Genomic DNA, 17,493 nt, shown 5'->3' with positions numbered 1-17,493 from the left:
TGATTTCTCAGAACAGTCAGAAATACAATCAGTAAACATTCAAGAATTTGCTATCTAGTTCTCCTTTTACTCTCAAAAGCTTCGTAAAAAAGCAGTTAATAAATAGCATCTATGCATCATGCCCTCCTGGCTTCTTGTTCATCCACTGAGCACCAAGGGATCATTTGAGGGTAGCTCATGAAAGGAACAAAGCAGTGGGAGCACAAAGCACTGCACTAGGTGATCAAGAAAAAAAAAAAACATGTTAAAACACACAACTAACAAGGAGAAGGGAAGGCAGACCACTTCAAGAGAAGAAAAGAAAAAGACAAGGCCACAGTACTCATACAGTGGAGATTTTCTTTGAGGATCACTATGACATGAAAGTACAGTGCTGATCTACAAAAAGTAACACCAATCGAGATCTCCACCTGAGGCTTTCCAATTCCCTGGGGATTCAGCCTCTGGATTCAAATCCATTATAGACACAGGATCATCCACAAGAAGACAGGCTCAGTTCTGAAGTCTGATGAGAGAGGTCTTGACATCTACCAACTACTGTGCTCTAGAGCCAATATTATTTTCTGTCATAATATTCTCCAGTCCAAAGACGTACATGCTCTTTCGTGTGTGAAGGAGAAATATAGAATGGAAAAAAAAAATATCCATGCTCAACACTCAATTTGAGGGATGCAGTAGGTCCCTCTCTTGCTGATCAGAACCTATTTGAAATAAAATGAGGTAGGATGAGAAGGGAAAACACAGAAGAAAAATAAATTATGTATGAATTTTAAAGAAATTATGTTTGCCTCAGTGGACAAATTTCTGGTATTACCAGAGAGTAATATGTAGCAAAAAGCTGGTGTCAAGGGCACTGCAAAGGGAAGTGGTGCTAATGCCATCATCCACCTTGCGGGCTAATACAGTCCAGGGCTCGCTTCTTACTGCTTCTTCAGATATCATTTAGGTGACTGAAGTACTGTATGGGAGATTCACAACATGCCTTGAAGGTGTGACTGCCTTCAAACAAGGCTACAGCAACAGCAGCCGAGCAAATGGGAACATCTGCACTGCCTTTGAAAACCTACACAGTGCTTTTATTGAAATTCCTCTCACCTACAGGTTGGTCATAATAATAAAAACACATACCTAATAGTTTACTGGCTTTTTCTCCTCTTCCTTTATGACAACATAATGAAACACAGTTGTTTAACATACAATGGCATTAGAAATGAGAATAAGGAGGCCAAAAATGTGTTTTATATTCTTCCTACTCTTCTATTTTCCAAACCTAAACATAATCCTCTAGGACAGCCCCTCCTCTAACATAAATGAACTTAGAGTTCTTCTGACTTTTGAACTCTTGAACACAGTACTGATGACCACAGTAATGCTCCAAAGTCTTCCAAAAATTTCCATCATCTTAACCAAATCACCAGAAAGTTTCAAGTCTGCAATTGTTAATTGGGCCTAACGTAACATAAACCACTAACTCTCCCCAGACAACTCAAAACATAGACAAGAAACCTCTGCAAACCATCTGACTGTTACTGTTTATACACAGGTTTGCTGGAGACACTGACCAAATGATTTGGGTAATGTGGGTTTAGAGGCACCAGCTGGGTCACCAATTCTACTTCCCACTATCACAGGTGACCAAAGGATATATTCTGGCTCATAAAAGGATCATATTCCACTTCAAAATGAGATGGGTCTTTATGCTCGCTGTTTTTATTAGAAGCTGGCACCTAGGAAACTCCTAATCTATGGCCCACCATGTATACACAGTCTCTGGATGGTGAGCCAGCATCTTCGTTTAACCCCAAAAGCCTTTGGCCTTCTCGAGCATCTCCCAATCCAAATCTAGAACAACAATTTCCCCTTGCAGAATGAAAATGTAGAAAAGTTACTTCAAGATATGAGATGTGCTATTTCTTTCTCACTCTTGTACATTAACATCTCTTGTACATTTACATCTTTCTTTGCTTCAGTCACCACATAGTCCTTCTTGGCACTTAGTCACCTTATCAAAACATTGTTTCGGTTGATTAGCAAAACCCAGTTTTAGAAAAGCCATTTTCATTTCACCTCTTTTTTTCCAGTTGCTTCAAGATATTTATTTTTTCTTCTCTTCCAAATGTATTCCAAAATTTGGAAAATACGAGTTCACAGGAGTTCATATGCAAGATCATTTCCCCCTTTTTTTCAGGATTTGAGCTAATATTTTCATTCTTCAATCTAGGGTATCACACTCGCTTTCAGGAGGAAGATTTTTCAGCCTTTAAAACTTAAGCATTTAAAGTCCTTGGGTCTTCCTTCTCCCTCACTTACAGTAGTTCTCCTTTTTCCAACCTCCTTCCCAGCAGCCGCTTTTGCCTTTGCCTCTGTGTTTAACACTACTGCCCTTATTCAAAACTGAAGCACACTCCTATTTAAAGTTTTGGCCATGCCTAGACAATATTTATTTCCTACTTCATCCCTATTGTATTACCAGCCACGCTTTTCATTATTTTGTATTCATATGGCTGAACACATTTTTATTCCTTGTGTCAGTTCCCTTTGCAGAGTTTAACTCAGCTTGACTTCTGGCAAATTCTATTTCATCCAAACACTTCTTGACCTCTAAGATGGTTTCCTTAAAGATTATTCCCCTTTTGCTCATTCCTTGCAAACTCTCTGTTTATTCTTAATGTTCTTTGTGGGAGTGGTTGGTCAGCAAGTTAGGTCTGGAGTTCACCCCTAAAAGCCACCAGTGCTTAAGATGGGAGTTCTAGAAAGGTTGCTGCATTTTTAGCTAGAACATGTCACCACATTCAAATGCTTGAGCTCTTCAGTCACTATCGAGTTTCCCTAAACTTACTTCGCACTTGAGGTTAAGAAAACTTTAAAGACTGGTTTTTTTGTTAGCTTTGGATCATAAGAATAGTGATGACCAACTCTCTCTGACGTCCTTAGTCCCTCCAAAACCAATTTTAAAATATCACTGATTGTTCACAAGTCAATAGCTTTTTAAGAAGTTGTTTGCATTAGGCAAGATCTGGCTGTATGGTAATTTGGATCATTCATCCTCTAATTTAGAGCATCCCGTAACAATTCCGTGTTGATTTTCTCCTCTAGTACTATCTGAATCCAGTCAGATCTTATCACCCTCTTACCTTCTTCCTGCAATGTAATTTTGACTTCTAAATGATTCTACTGTAGATGTAGATTCAACAATATTCCTCCAGTCTCTCTACAGTCTGCTTACTGATTTACAGAGCTAAGAAGCTATACCACTGTAATCATTTTTATTTCCGTTTGATCTCTGCATCATACAGCTTTTGACAGAGCTCGATCAAGACATCTCAGCAGAACTGGCACAATGGAACTTTTGCTACCCAAAGGGTTGGTTCATGCCTGTTATGGGGTGGACAGGGCATGAGAAAGGGGCATCACTGGGATGGAGCCTCCGACCGAGCGCAGCAGCAGGGAGGTGAGTGCTGCATCTCACACTACCACATTCCTAAGAAGCCAGCCCGGCTGAAGCGCTGTCACAGCTACAGCGGACAGCAGAAGGGGGCTCAAGGAAACTGCCTCCTTGGTTAATATCTAAAACCTGAGCCTGCTTCCAAAATATTGCCCGAAAAAATAAGCTATAACATTTACAACCACGAATCAACTTCCATTACAAGTCTTTGCCACCGAAACACCTCTGCGTTCAGAGCTGTACTTCAAACGTGGATCCTCGCCGAGATGTACGCAAATAGTCCACATCAAATTATGCCAATGAGCAAAAAAAAAGAAAGGACACACCCCTGCTTATCAGAATCAACACAGAAAGAACTGTGAGACTTTTCAATCATCTACATATACAACACACTAAAAAAACCAACACAATTTAACTCAGAGAAAGTCATGCTGCAGGACAAAGAGGAGAAAACAAGTTCTTGAAGTTTGGCATTCCTGGCATACTCAGTACCATCCTTTTTCCATCAAATTCTGTGGGCTGACAAAGCAGTATTAGGATTGCAGAACTACATGACACATATACAGTCATATTCTACGGTCTGTGATGTTGCTGTTCGTGCATTCTTTTGTAAAATTCATTTTCATAATTTCATTATTTAATTCAATTTTAAACGTGCCACAAGGTCATTCTGAGTTTAAAATCCTTTCGCCTTCACATTAAGCCTACCTCAGATCCAGAATTTGAGAAAGTCTGCACATTCAGGACAGCATTCTCGTCAGCGCTCAACTTTACAGCTGGGCCTAAAAGCACACTTTCTGCCCTTGTCTCGCCCTAACTCATGGCAGAAATTTCTCCTTAGGCTTTAGTAGTGTTAGGTGGGAGGACTGCTAGCTTATAGCAAACTCTCTTAATTTACAATATTGTTTCTAGATTAGATTCCCATTTCTTCACTTTCAACTTCCAGATACAACAATATAAAAGCTTTATTTTGCACATACTTCCTGGAAAGAAGAAAATTGACTAATTTTCAATTATTTTAACACAAAGGACAGGCTAGAAAAGTAACCTTCACAAGCTGTAAAAAGTAAAATTGATATTATTTAGGTGCTACATGTAGCTTAATGAATTAGGGAAAAAAAAAAAAAAAGGAAAGAATGTTTTTCAGAATTACTGCCAAGAACAAAAATTTCTGAGAGGTCTTATCCGTGCCTCTGAATTACTGTTCCAGGAAATAAATTTGCATTTACCTATACCTTGGAGTGAAAAGGGAGCTTTGTTTTGGCTCTACGTCTTTATTCACTGCTAGAGTTAAATTAAACATTGTTAATTAATGACATATTCAGTCTGAAGCTATCACCAGGGAAGGGGATAGGCTTGGAATTGACTTGAAACATTAAAATAACTAAAGAAATAACTTCCAGATCAACCTAAACTGTTTTGGTTTTTTTCCTAAAACAAAAGTTATTCAATATCTAATGAAAAACATTGCTTTAACATAAGTTAAATAATAGAAAAACTAATGCAGCTATAAGCGTGCTCAGTTTTACAGTGAAAACAGTTTTCTGAATTTAAACTTGTGATAGCGGCAATCTCCTTTAAAATGGCTTTTTCCATTTAAATTAGTATTTCCACCAGCATCACCATCCCCCCCAAAAAAAAATAAATCACACCAGTCTTACTGCAAGTACAGCATTTCAAAGCCCTCTGAAGAATTCTTGCCCTCTGTACCAAAAGCACTACCCTTTCTTTTCATTTGAATCTTTCCAAAGACCCGCGGTCATTGATAACCATACAAAAAAGCCCGTATCAATTATTTAATGGCAAGTTACAATACATTTCTAGTTACCGTCTCCTCCTGGCCCCTGCATTCATTGCCCCAACTTCGGTTGGCTTCGATCAACATGCTGCTGAGTTTCTGCCACACCCAGGTCCAAAAACATTCACAGCGCTCACATAAAAAATGATAATGAAAATTGAGTGACACCACCTAATCAACCCCTTCACGGGGGTCCATGCTTACAATTTCTTCTGTGGAAGCCAAAATGTAAAACAGCCCAGGAACTGGACTCTTGTTTTCTCTGAATGGAATATCCCGTTTGGGAACAGCATTACAAGGCAGTGATAAAGGCACACGTATTATTTATCATACACACCAACGTAAGACAGATACAGGATTTCTGTACCCAACACTGTCAGTGTAATGCTTCTTGTAAGTTCACTTTCACTTAGTTGGAGAGGTTTTTAATTCATTTCGTAAGAAAATGTTTCGAGAATAACACAGTATCATTAACAGAAATGTTTGCAGGCTTGTAAGATGCAAGAGGATTTCTGAAATTGGTTAATGTAAAGGTATTTCTTCGTTTTCACTCATCCATTGCTAGAACTTCCATGAATAAGTACTTCAGGATCTGGCCCACTGAATATAAATAACATACTCCATTGTTCACTCCCAAAAGAATACTTATAATGTAAGTGGAGAAACCTAGCCGAGATGGAGTATTTTGAGCCAAAGGATGTTTATGTAGCAGCCTGGCAAGCCTCCATAGGAAAACACATGCCCAATCCAGCAGAAATCCCATTTTTAATTGCTGAAAAGCATTTTCCGAGTTATAAATAAATCTTCATACTAATGCTTTGGGCTTGTACAAAGAAACTCAGTAGTTCCAAAGACATCTTAAAGAGTTCTCCCAACTCCTATAATCAGCATCTCTATTATTGCCGGGAGTACTTTCCATTGAGCACTTAAGGATAACAGGTAATAAATCATTTTCAAAAAAAAGGAATAAATCACCTTTGTGGTTACACAGGTAAAACCATAAAACCTGGATGAAACCTTTCTCAAAAGCATATAAACATATAGTAAGTCTAAAGAAACAAAGGTCAAAACTCAAGTTGTACCACCCCAAACCATGAAGATTTTTCATTGAAATACATTTTATGTTTTAAACATGTTCTGAAAGATATCCCTTCCAAATGTAGCCAATTCACACATTTTAATTTATAGTGAGATTAGAACATAACTAGGTCTATGGCCTGTCAATGCTCATTCTGGCAGACATGACAGAAAACTGTTCTGAAGAAAGGGAGTGCAACATACAATTCGTCAATACTACTAAAAATCCAGTAAATACGTTGTGTATATATTTGAAGAAACAAAAACAGTAGTGAGCTGAGCGGGACACAAGTGGTATGGAATAAGGGGTGGAATGTCCTGGTTTGAGGTAAAAAAACAGAATCGTTTTTCTTTTCAGTGATTTTACTTTTCAGCTAAGCCTCTTCTAACTAACTGCACTTTCTGAAATTAATGGCATATTCTTTAGATGGTGTCTGCTTCCAGAGTGATACGACCTGATGTTCATAGGGAATATCAAAGAATGGTACCTAGAGACGCCCTTGCTTGGACTTATTCCCGTAACAAGCAAGGTCAGCTCACTTCGTTATGTCCCCAGTTGGATGACTGGAAGAGGAAGAGCGTAGAGGGGCACACCTGTGGGGAGCAGACAGGACAGGTAACCCAAACCTGACCAACGGGGTACTCCATCCCGTCTGCATCATGCTCAGTATAAAAGCTGAAGGATCAAAGGGGTCAAGCTCTCTCTTCAATGGATGGCGTCTGAGGAGGACTCTGTCTGTTCATCTGCCTTTGATCCCAATCCATGCGGTCCTGAATCCAGACCTGGAATCCAGTTCCCATTCGTCACTGAGTCCAGTCTGGGACTTTCCCAGTGCCTGCCAGTGACGTGACTGTTATCCTGGGAGCTCGATACGGGTTGTGTATATATTGTATATATTTAATTATTTTCTTATTATTATCTTTTCTTTTTATTATTTTATTGTTAATATTTCATGAAAGTAGTTTAGTTTCTTTTCAACTCATAAGCCTCTCTCATTTTCTCTCCTCTTCTCTGAAGGGAGATGCTCCCCCTTCTCTGAAGAGGAGAGAGGTTAAAGAGAGCATCTGTCATTCATTTTGGTGTCCAGCCCAAACCACAACACAGGTACAGCTTTTACCCCTCCTGGCAGGGCTGAACAGGATTTCAGTCGTACACCGCAGATGCACAAAATGAGTACCTCTTATTTTGGCTGCACTTTCAGATGGTGAAACGAGGTGGGCTGTTACCCCCTATTTGGAGTAGTCCAACTACAATGCCCCCAAAATAATATACTAATAGTAGGTGACATAATTGTTATGAGATGCAAGTAAAAAACAGTCATGAACTCCAACTGCTTGAACTAAAAACATCTCCTTAGCCTGCAGCAGTAACAGACTTGTAAGCTTAAGATGCACCTCCGACTGAATTCCTGTTCAAACCAGGCAACAGAAACTGTGTGAGCAAGTCTTTCCAAAAATCAAAGTCTGTATTTCCAACCTACAAACTCATTCTTTATGCATATAATGTAAGAAAACCAGAACGCTTGAAAGCACCCAAGTTAGTTACGTGGTTTGTGTTTTCCATCAAATCCTATTAATAATGCTACTGTGAAAATTGTTAGAACTGGCTTAAAAGGAAGAGACAAAAAAGTTTAAGGCTCTTTTTCACATTTTTGATACAGAGAAAGATATGTAAGATTGCAAACATCACCATTCCATAGTAATAGACATCAAAGACTACTCCAATGTATCTGTTAGTGAATCCATTAGGATGCTATAGTCTTTAAGTGTGTCATTCTTTGTGGATAGTCTTGTATTACAGCTTTTAGTATGACATTTGCCATCAGTAGGACATGAAGGGGGAGACGAATTTTGTTAAATGTTTTTTTAAACTTATATCTTGAAATCAGTGATTTGGCTTGGTCGGGGTTTTTTAAAGTTTTTTTCAAGCGATTTCTGCATATACACTTTGGGCAGCCATTCATTTGCAAGGAATGTTCAGAAAAATCTTGAAAAACTAAAACTGAAGTTCTTTCAGAGCAGAACATCTAGTAATACAGAAAGTACTTTTTTTTTTAATTTTTTTTTTTTACTCCAAACCACTCAGCCATGAAGTTTTCAGTGCAAGAATTTACAATTAAGAGGTTAACAATCTTTTTTCTATTTCATGAGAATCACATTACAATATTCACTTAAGCTCCTTATTTTGTTCAGAAGTCTTAATACCATGCAATGTAGATGAAGTCTAAAATTATGCAACTAATTTAAGATTTTTGGACTCAATGGAAGCTTAAATGATCAACTCTGAGCAGCATCATGAGGAGACTACTTCTATGCAGTAAATATATAGGTTTACCCAACTCATAACTTGAACATTTAAATTAGATGTCTGAAGTCAGATGTCTAATGAAATTCCAGAAAACTAGTACACCTGAGCATAAAAAGATTGCTAATAAAACAGATGCATTATAGAACTGATAAGTATACATAGGAGCGTTGTTCACATAGGGAAATCAAAATAATGTTTGTATACAAATTTTTGCCATATTCATTTGGATCAATACTCCCCTTGAACCCTCTTCAGATATATTTGGGGATCCAAATTTGTCACTGCAACCCTTCTGCATCTTGCAGTTCTGTGCAGATTATTCCAAATCACAAGCCCTTTCATATCTGCAAAACAAACTCCACTGTTGCATTTCTTTACCATGGTTTCAGCCGTACTCAAAATAATGCTCCATTAACAATTATTATGATTTGGATATTGTTCATCAGTTTATCAATCTACGCATTTTTAAAACACCATTTTTACTGATCTGAGTGCTGTGTAAGTTCATTTTTTCAAAACAGAAGAGACTCAAGTTTTGTGATGCTGAGCAGTATCTTAATTCAGAAGCAATCCCATTCTTTTGGCCACTAACATAAGCAGAGCCAGCAAAATCTAGTCCATATGTGAAATTAAGTGATTCGCCCCACCTCGGGGGTTTTTTATTTACGTGGTGACTGGCTACAGAGTTTTATTAATCAGACATTATGAAATGAAATAAAGGAAAGTTAACAAAACTAACTAAATGCAAACTCATGTCTGTTACCAAAAAAAAAGTCACATAAAAAAGTTATTTAGTAACGCTAAATGAACCACTGGCCCAGGACAGGGCAAATACATGTAGTCATGCTTTATTATTTCTATAACAACAGCATGTACAAGCATTTATTAAGGACAAGGACATAATTACAATAGACATTAGACACAAAGAAAAAATATCACTAATATAACAATCTCCCCATCAAAGACGTTAGAAACTAGGCTATTGCACACTTTACTGCCTATTTGTCGTCTCCAGAGAACTAGGTAACCAATCAGTTGCTGATTTAAAGAAAATTCATATAGAAAATCACTGCCAAACTCACACACCTTTACAACCCGTGCAAAGAAGAGGTATCTGCCTCAAAAGCAGTTCCCATCAGCAATCCTTGAAAAATTTCTCTAGTTGGGTTTTAAATTACTCCTGTAGACAAGAAACGCTATTTGCAATGAATTTTTTTTCCCACAGTTGTTTCATGCAGAGTAGCATATTTTGCTGCTTAATCAGCCTCGTAATCCCCGATTTCAAGGATTATGAATAATAGACAGAGATGAACAAGAGAGTTACCAAATACTTTTTTCAGCTGCACATAAATGCGCATGGATATGTTTTCCCTTATTCGGACAGCTTCACGGACAAAGAAGTAATTTTCCAACAATACATTCAGCTAAATCTTAAATAACTCAGCATTTCAGCTCTAACTGAAGAAGATGTGTCCTATACTTTAGAAGAGGTTGGTATTTTCACATGGCAGGTCGTATCTTAAAACAAATCTACTGAACATATGCAGAGACTGGAGACTGTGCCTTATTTCCATGATTAAGGATTAATATTACTTTATCTTATTAAGTACGTTTTAAAAGAAGATTAAATATATAAAGGGAGGAAAAAAAAAGAAAATAATTTACTTATTAAACTTTAAACACCATCTGAAGTATTTCAGCAAGTATAATATTTTTTCCCCACAGTGTTTCTACCCTTTTATGTTTCTGTCGAAATTAAAATTAATCTAGGCTGACGTGGTCCATTCCAGACTAATTTCTAATTCTATAGGCTGGAAAACCCTTAAGCTTGGTGGAGAAAAGTTGCCCAAGTTCAGCAACTGGAAAGTGCAAGGAGATAAACCGGGGAAATAGATTCGGTGGAGAGAAGTTGCAGAAGTTCCGTAACTAGAAAGCGCAAGGTGATAAACTGGGAAAATAGATGGAAGTGCAAGAAATAAGAATGTTGGTCAGAGATTGTGACCGGGGACCTGAGTGAGCCAGGAGGAGATGACGAAAGAAAAGCTTAGTGGAAGGAGACCAGAAAACTCAAAAGAATAAAAAGTAAATCAAAGAATCAAAGGAAGGAAGATTTCGGGAAAAAATGATGACTCGAATAAAACAGAAATAGAAGATAAGACTCAAAAATGTTATTTAAGTGACAGAAATGAAAGTAAATAAAAGACAAGTAAAATATATAGCCACATAGTGGGTTTTGTTGTTTGTTTGTTGTTTGTTTTTTTTTTTTTAATAAAGTTTGTTTTATTTAACTTTTGACTCTGATTTACTGGTGGTTTGGCTGGTTTTAGCTTAAATACTTGTAGATTTCCCCCTTTTCTTTTTTCCATTGCCTGGACACAAAGAATAAATATCCCTCAACACTTTCCAGAAAGCTACACCTACGCACATACACACAATTTAAAAAGGTGACAGGAACAGTAAGCCAAAGTGGTTTTACACTCAGAAATATTTAATTTCTATAAGAAATTAATTCTCATGAACACATGATAATATGAAATTCAGGAGAAGCGTAATGCAATACAACACACGATATGGGGAAACTACCCGAAGTCGTAAGAAAGCATTTTCCTCTGAAGAACGATTGCTGCCACCAGTGGTGCAAATTAGATGATTTAAGTGTCTAGCTAATCACACAGGAATTAGTCTTAATCAAATAGACGTTTTTAGACGCTAAAAGGAGAGAATTAGGATGTCTCTCCACTGTCGCTCTCGACATCTAGAAAATGGCTCTGTTTATCCTGTCAATCACTTTTCCTGGCACAGAAGGGGCAGCAAAAGTAAAACACAGGAAAACAACCAGGGTAATTGTGTATCTGCGACGCTGCACCCGAACTCCCAATGAGTGCTTCCCTCTCTGCTGCCACCTCCAGCACTTTTAAGAGAATCTTTAACTCACACCTGGGCATTTATTGATGTTTCATTCTCACACTGTCCTTTTAATTCTCCCCTACAAAAATGACTGACAGCCTTACCTAGAGTGGGATTTCCTACCTTTTACGCTTACTATATTTATTGTTCAGCTCTGTTTTTGCTGGCTTCACTGGATCCTTACACGGTCAACGTAAACTAAGCCCACGCAATTGGCATGGATCCCCACCAAAGGACAGTGTGTTAGTGTCTTAGACTGACAGAAACTGGGTGAAAAATGGTGAGGGGAAGTAGAAGAGCCTGGAGAGACACGATATAAATGTAGGAATTAAGGCATGAAATACAAATGCTAATCAGATCTTTTCCACTTCTGTACTGTAATACTTTGTGAAGATGGCTTCTTCACCAAGGGATGAGAGATTTGAAACTCTATAGCTAAAAGCCCAGAGCTCAAAATCACCCTAATTCTCACCCAATTCTTTGTCATGTTTTATAACTCTGTCAAGTTACTTTGATTGCATTCACAAAGACTCCAAGTTTGGTATAATTCAAATCTGTCCCAGTCTAAGCAATTTTTGGAAACCTGACTTTGACCTGTTTATAACTCATATCGTATTTATTAATGACATTTTGCAATAACACTACCTTTGCACCATCCTTTGTGCTTCTTTTCCTTTAGCTTAGGTGTCAAGATTGTGTAGTAGCACCATGGGTATCTCTGTCACTTGATACTACTATAATCACACCAAATAATTATAAAGCAAAATGAAAAAAGAATGCAAAGTGGATTAATTCAGTGCAGGTTCTATATTAAATGAACCTAGCCTGTGAAATGCAGTGTGGCAAGATACCGTTTTGGTAAGCCCTTCAAAGATTCTAAAAATGGATCGGCATCTATCCTAGCTAAAATAAAAGCAAAACAGTGAGTCGTCATAATTAGGACAGGTCAGGATACGCTTTCCACAACACAACTGTAACTCTGCCTTGCTTCTCCCTGCTAGAACCTGAAGTAGAAAGTTCTCCTCTTTATACAGCTTGCCTTATACACAGACTGGGTGAAAATCTACATCAACAGAAACCTCATGCACAAACAGATGAAACAAGAGGGTTTTCTTTAGTTTTGTCTCCTTCCCTCCTCAAACTAATGGTTAATGGAAAACACCAGTAAAAACTGCTACAACAAAAGTTGTACGTCGACTTGTAGAAACTGCTTGGTACTGTCACTATGTGGCATGCAGTAATGAAGAGTTCACCAGACGATTTTGAAAGTCCTGCCTCCTCTCTTCATCTTCTCAGTAAAGACAAAAAAGGATGACAGCCTGAGAGGTCACCCTAAATCAGAACCTTAGACTCTCCACAAACTCTTCTCGGAGAATTCAAGAAAAGTTTAATACATTTCTTTTCTCAGGGAATGTACCAATGGCCATAACTATAGGCAGGACACAGAAATGGATATTTAGAAGGAGACCTGTCTACAAACCTTTTGACATTATGTCATTCTACAGCTAACGCACTGAAAACTACATGTTTGGTGTCAACCTGTTGCTCAGCCAAATCACAGTGAGTCCTTCAGGTAAGAAAGAGTATCAGTTTCTGTTAACCACTGTTTGGACATCAGACTTGGGATTGAAGAAGAACCTGAAATATCTACAAGCTCTTCTAAGGAAATAGGAAAATATGTGAATTGAGAAGTAAATCCAAATTGCTATGAAACTACCCTGACAGAACAAAGTCAAGATTAAGATTGCCCGGGAAACCACAAAAAGTGTCAAAATCTTTGGATAAGAACTTCATAGAGGCCATGTAATCTCAGGTGTCACTATACTCAGCGTCTAGATTTTCCAATGCTTTTATTTAGGGAACTACGTTGATTCAAATGGCCTGAATTCCCATCAGCCTTGACAATGGATTTGTCAGGAGAAGAATTATGCCAAAGTCAGCAGCAGATAAGGCAGTATAACTTCAGGACCTCTTTAAATGCCTCCTTTTTGTTAGTAGTGTCATGGAACCAGCTTACTTTCTAAAGGATACTCTTCACACTGTTGCCATCAGAAAAGATGAGAGATGAGTCCATTTGACTTTAGCATTGTGTGATATTATTTTTTTTATACTGGTCTGAAGGAGAATCAGGTAAGCAGGAAGAAGAATGATTCAAGCACCATTAGTGCTTTGAAATGCAGACACTGGCAATCTCATCCAACAGGCCACTATTAGGTGACAAAACACACCTCAGATAATCTGTGATTGCATCCTCACTGCAAATTCCACCAACAGATCACAAACCCTTAAAGTTTTGATATTGTTATACAGCCATTTCTGCTGACTTTCAAGGACCCACTCCTTTACACAGACAACAGGCCCCTTACATACACCAAGACTGTAATACTTCTGAAATGGTTTCCATCTTTATAGGTCTGCATAATTGTTTTCATATTTTAAATTGTAAAAGTTGGATTGGTATGTGATACATAGATGCTTGAATGCCTGATGTAGATAGCTATTCGTCATCTCTAGCAGTAAGCTTTTTTAGTCATTTTTCCTAAGGCAGTTGTATAAAGTTGGGATGACAGTGATGATTAAGTAAGTGCCTACAATACAGTTGGATGAAAAATCTGAGACAAAATTTAATTCTCAAAAGTAATTACAAATCCAGATCTGGGGCACAGTCTATGATAGGATGGCTTTGGGCAGGGAGGGAGGCAGGGGTGCGTTCTGAAAGCTCATTTTTCACCCAGACCACGTCAGTATTCCAGGAGAAATAATGACATCAAAAGGTTCCCCCGTTACCACTATCAGACAGCCCTGCTGCACCTTGGGGCAAGAATGGCATCATGGCTGGAAGCCCTTCAGCACCAAAGGCAGCATATAGTGCAATGAATCTCAGTACGGATTACAAGTTAGGTGACTCAATGAGGGGAAAATGCTCAGGACCTCACCTTCTACTACACAAAAGCTCTGGCATGTACTGTGCCCACCACACATTCTGAAGAATGAAGCAACGAACATCTTACCTTGCATCGTTGTTTTTGTGGGTTCTGAAAACAGAGGAATGAGCAGGAGGTAGATGAGGTAGACAAAGGAGAGCCCATTGTAACGGAAAGCACAGGCTGCAATGAGAGAAAAGAAAAAGAACACATTGCTTAATCAGCCTGGGATAATCAAGTTCAATAGCGCAAAGCATTTCCCATTTGAGTTTCCTGTTTACCTTACCAACTTTTCACCACTTATTTAAACCATTTCTACGCAAGTATTCAAGTTTATGCTTAAAATAAATAATAAAATTAAATACCCTTCTGAAGTATTTTCACAGTAATATATATTTTAATTTTAGCAAAAGATGCATCCAAGCTACAAAGACTTTGTCCAGAATGATGGACAAGTTAGTTGTTACCTAAACTTTTTACTTTCCTCATACATAAACTCATGAAACCATTACCAACAAAAATATATAGGGATGCATAAATCAATATTTAGTGTCTCTCTTTAAGAAGTTACATACGAGTTCATTATATTACAATTAAGGATTATCAGTAAATAATTAAGAAAAATGATGATGCATATTTAGATGCCAAATTACAGCATGCCTAATATCACCAGTTACCCTTAAAATAGCAACGTCTTTAAATTACCACAGAGGCCCTTGCATTTTACTATCACCCATTTGTTTGCTCTTACAACATTTTTCTAGTGCAAAGATTGTGAACTAAAAATGAAAAAGGGCTTCACAGCAACTTGCAACTGGTGTTACACAGGTTTTTCTAAGAAATGGAACTACTCTACTAGCTTGTTTAACATTTCCTTTTCTATTTTAAAAATTTAGCGTAAGTGTATTTTCCTGAAAGTATCCAGGTCAGACAGCCATTACAACAAGCACCAATATTGCTACAACCAAGGTGCATTTTTTCCAAAGAATGTCACGGATATTCTGTGCTGGAAGAGGAGTCTACGGACTTCCATACAAAAAGGATAAAAACAACAAAAAATGACAAAGTAATCTGTAATTCCACTGTGCAGCAGATGTTGAAATATTCTAAGACCTACCACAGTCAACCATTCGCGTGAGAAAGCCAACTCCAGAGGAGTCAGGAGATGAATTAATCTCTACATTTATTTACTCATGGAATGTAACTAGTATCAATTAAGTCTTCTCAGCTATATCTAAAACAATTTGGTTTTGGAGGACAGATAAAGTCTTAGTCCTGCCAGAAACATGTATTGCGAAAGAAAACAAGTTTCTCCACTCACCGCTTTGGGAAATTTCATGGAGACTATACTGGCAGTGAGTTAACAACTTAAGCATTAATTGGTCCTCATCCTCATCACATCTGTCCGTTTTAGTTATAAATACAAAACAGAGAAGTCTATTAACAAACAAAACCACACAATAGCTATAATTTTTGTTCCCCAAACTAACCAATGCTTTGAACAACTCATTAAATTTCCTTAATTACCCTGATATAAAGACTCAGGATTTATGCTCCACGTCTGCAGCTTAGCCAAGAAATGTGTGAACTTTATGGGTGAGTCTGGCAAGAAGGAAGGACAAGAAGCATCTATGCTCTACTTCTAAACTGATATGATTCTGCAAACAGCCTTCAAAAAAAATCTGCTGAGAACTAAGAAAGCCATCGAATCTCGGCAGAGGGTTTTCAGCGTGAAATCCAGAAAGCTTAAGAACAGCTTCACAGAATTTAAACTCAGATTGCTCCTTAAGCTCCCTTTATAGCCACAGTTTTTAAAGGCCATCCAAAGATTTACACAGATACTTCAAACCAAGAAAAAATGCAAGATAACATAAATAGGACCTATCCCACTGGGAATTGGGTAAGCAATTATCAGAGGTTTAAAGCAAATGTACTTGAGAAGAGGGAGTCAGCCCTGCTATTACGCGCCTACTCTCTGGGTGCTCTGCAGAGGAGCACAGGATGTGCGATGGCCATTAGTGGCCTTCTTGGAATGAATGGCAAAGAGGACACGCCAGAGATCAGGACAAATCCATAAATCAACCTTTTTGCAAGTTTAATTTGGGATGGAAAGAAGTTCTTTGGCATTCATAGAAAAAGGTATGATAGTGGTTCAAGGCTGATGTAAAGCCTGAAGGCTTTTCTACTTCAAGGGGAAGGATCAATGTTCTCAGTCATTCTGGTGTCAGAATAATACTATTAGCAGATAATACTATTATCCAGTTATTACAGGGATCATGTCAACCAGCTTTTAATCACGTTAAACAGCTTACTTGATTTCAGTGCAATATTATACACATTTACTTCTTCAGAATTGACCTTGCTACACTTGTTGTAGAGCACCTAGCACCGTTTTCTCAGTAGAAAGATAGAAAACAGCAACTGTGTGCTTTAGATACCCTCCTTTACTATCTGCATGTCAACGAGTGCCTCACTAACAAGTCCACGTCAAATATTTGGAACCCCTATTTATATCGAAGCGTCCTCCAGCAAACCAGTAACCTCGGCTAGACATTTCCAGTAAAACCTACGTTTATTTAAGCAGTTCCAAGAGCACCAGCAATACGTTTCTCAGAATTAATAAATTATAAACCCCAAAACTTAGCTGAAACATTTTTACTATTCCTTACTGCAACGATTTCACTATTTTCATTTTGTGTTTATCTCCATTCATCTAGTACATTTTGCTGAAGTGCCTTACCAATCTAATCTGCCACAGCAAAGAGCCATGACTGAACATATTTTTAGCAAGATAAAAGATTAGAAAACAGCAGCTGCACTGTATTTACATATTTACACTGCACTGCAACATTATTTGTCAATGCATATATTCCTAAATTCTGATACTCAAGACTATCTAGAACAAGTTGCTGGGCATAAAATCAGCTTCAGTTTGTCACTGGTACGACGACAAAGGATTATCCAAAAGAGCAAATGAACCCATCCTCTGCACTCCCTCCGGCACTCACAAAGGTCTCCTTTTGCAACGGCAGCT

At 38.0% G+C, this 17,493-nt stretch overlaps 1 protein-coding gene across 11 annotated transcripts in view; it reads right to left on the bottom strand.

Moving 5' to 3' along the window:
* The window catches only part of PIEZO2 (piezo type mechanosensitive ion channel component 2), a 321,861-nt gene that overhangs the window by 247,124 nt on the left and 57,244 nt on the right, over positions 1-17,493 (bottom strand). For all 11 annotated transcript variants that reach the window (XM_074576625.1, XM_074576624.1, XM_074576616.1 and 8 more), the window contains exon 2: positions 14,547-14,642. Coding sequence is in view for 10 of the 11 variants with exons in the window: in XM_074576624.1 (XP_074432725.1) it covers positions 14,547-14,642 (96 nt within the window). In the remaining variant the exon portion in view is untranslated. The remainder of the gene's footprint in view (positions 1-14,546; positions 14,643-17,493) is intronic.

Source organism: Larus michahellis, chromosome 2, assembly GCF_964199755.1.
Source record: "Larus michahellis chromosome 2, bLarMic1.1, whole genome shotgun sequence".
NCBI classification, from domain to species: domain Eukaryota; kingdom Metazoa; phylum Chordata; class Aves; order Charadriiformes; family Laridae; genus Larus; species Larus michahellis.
Note: the sequence above shows the minus strand (reverse complement) of the source record. Positions and strands in the feature narration are given on the sequence as shown.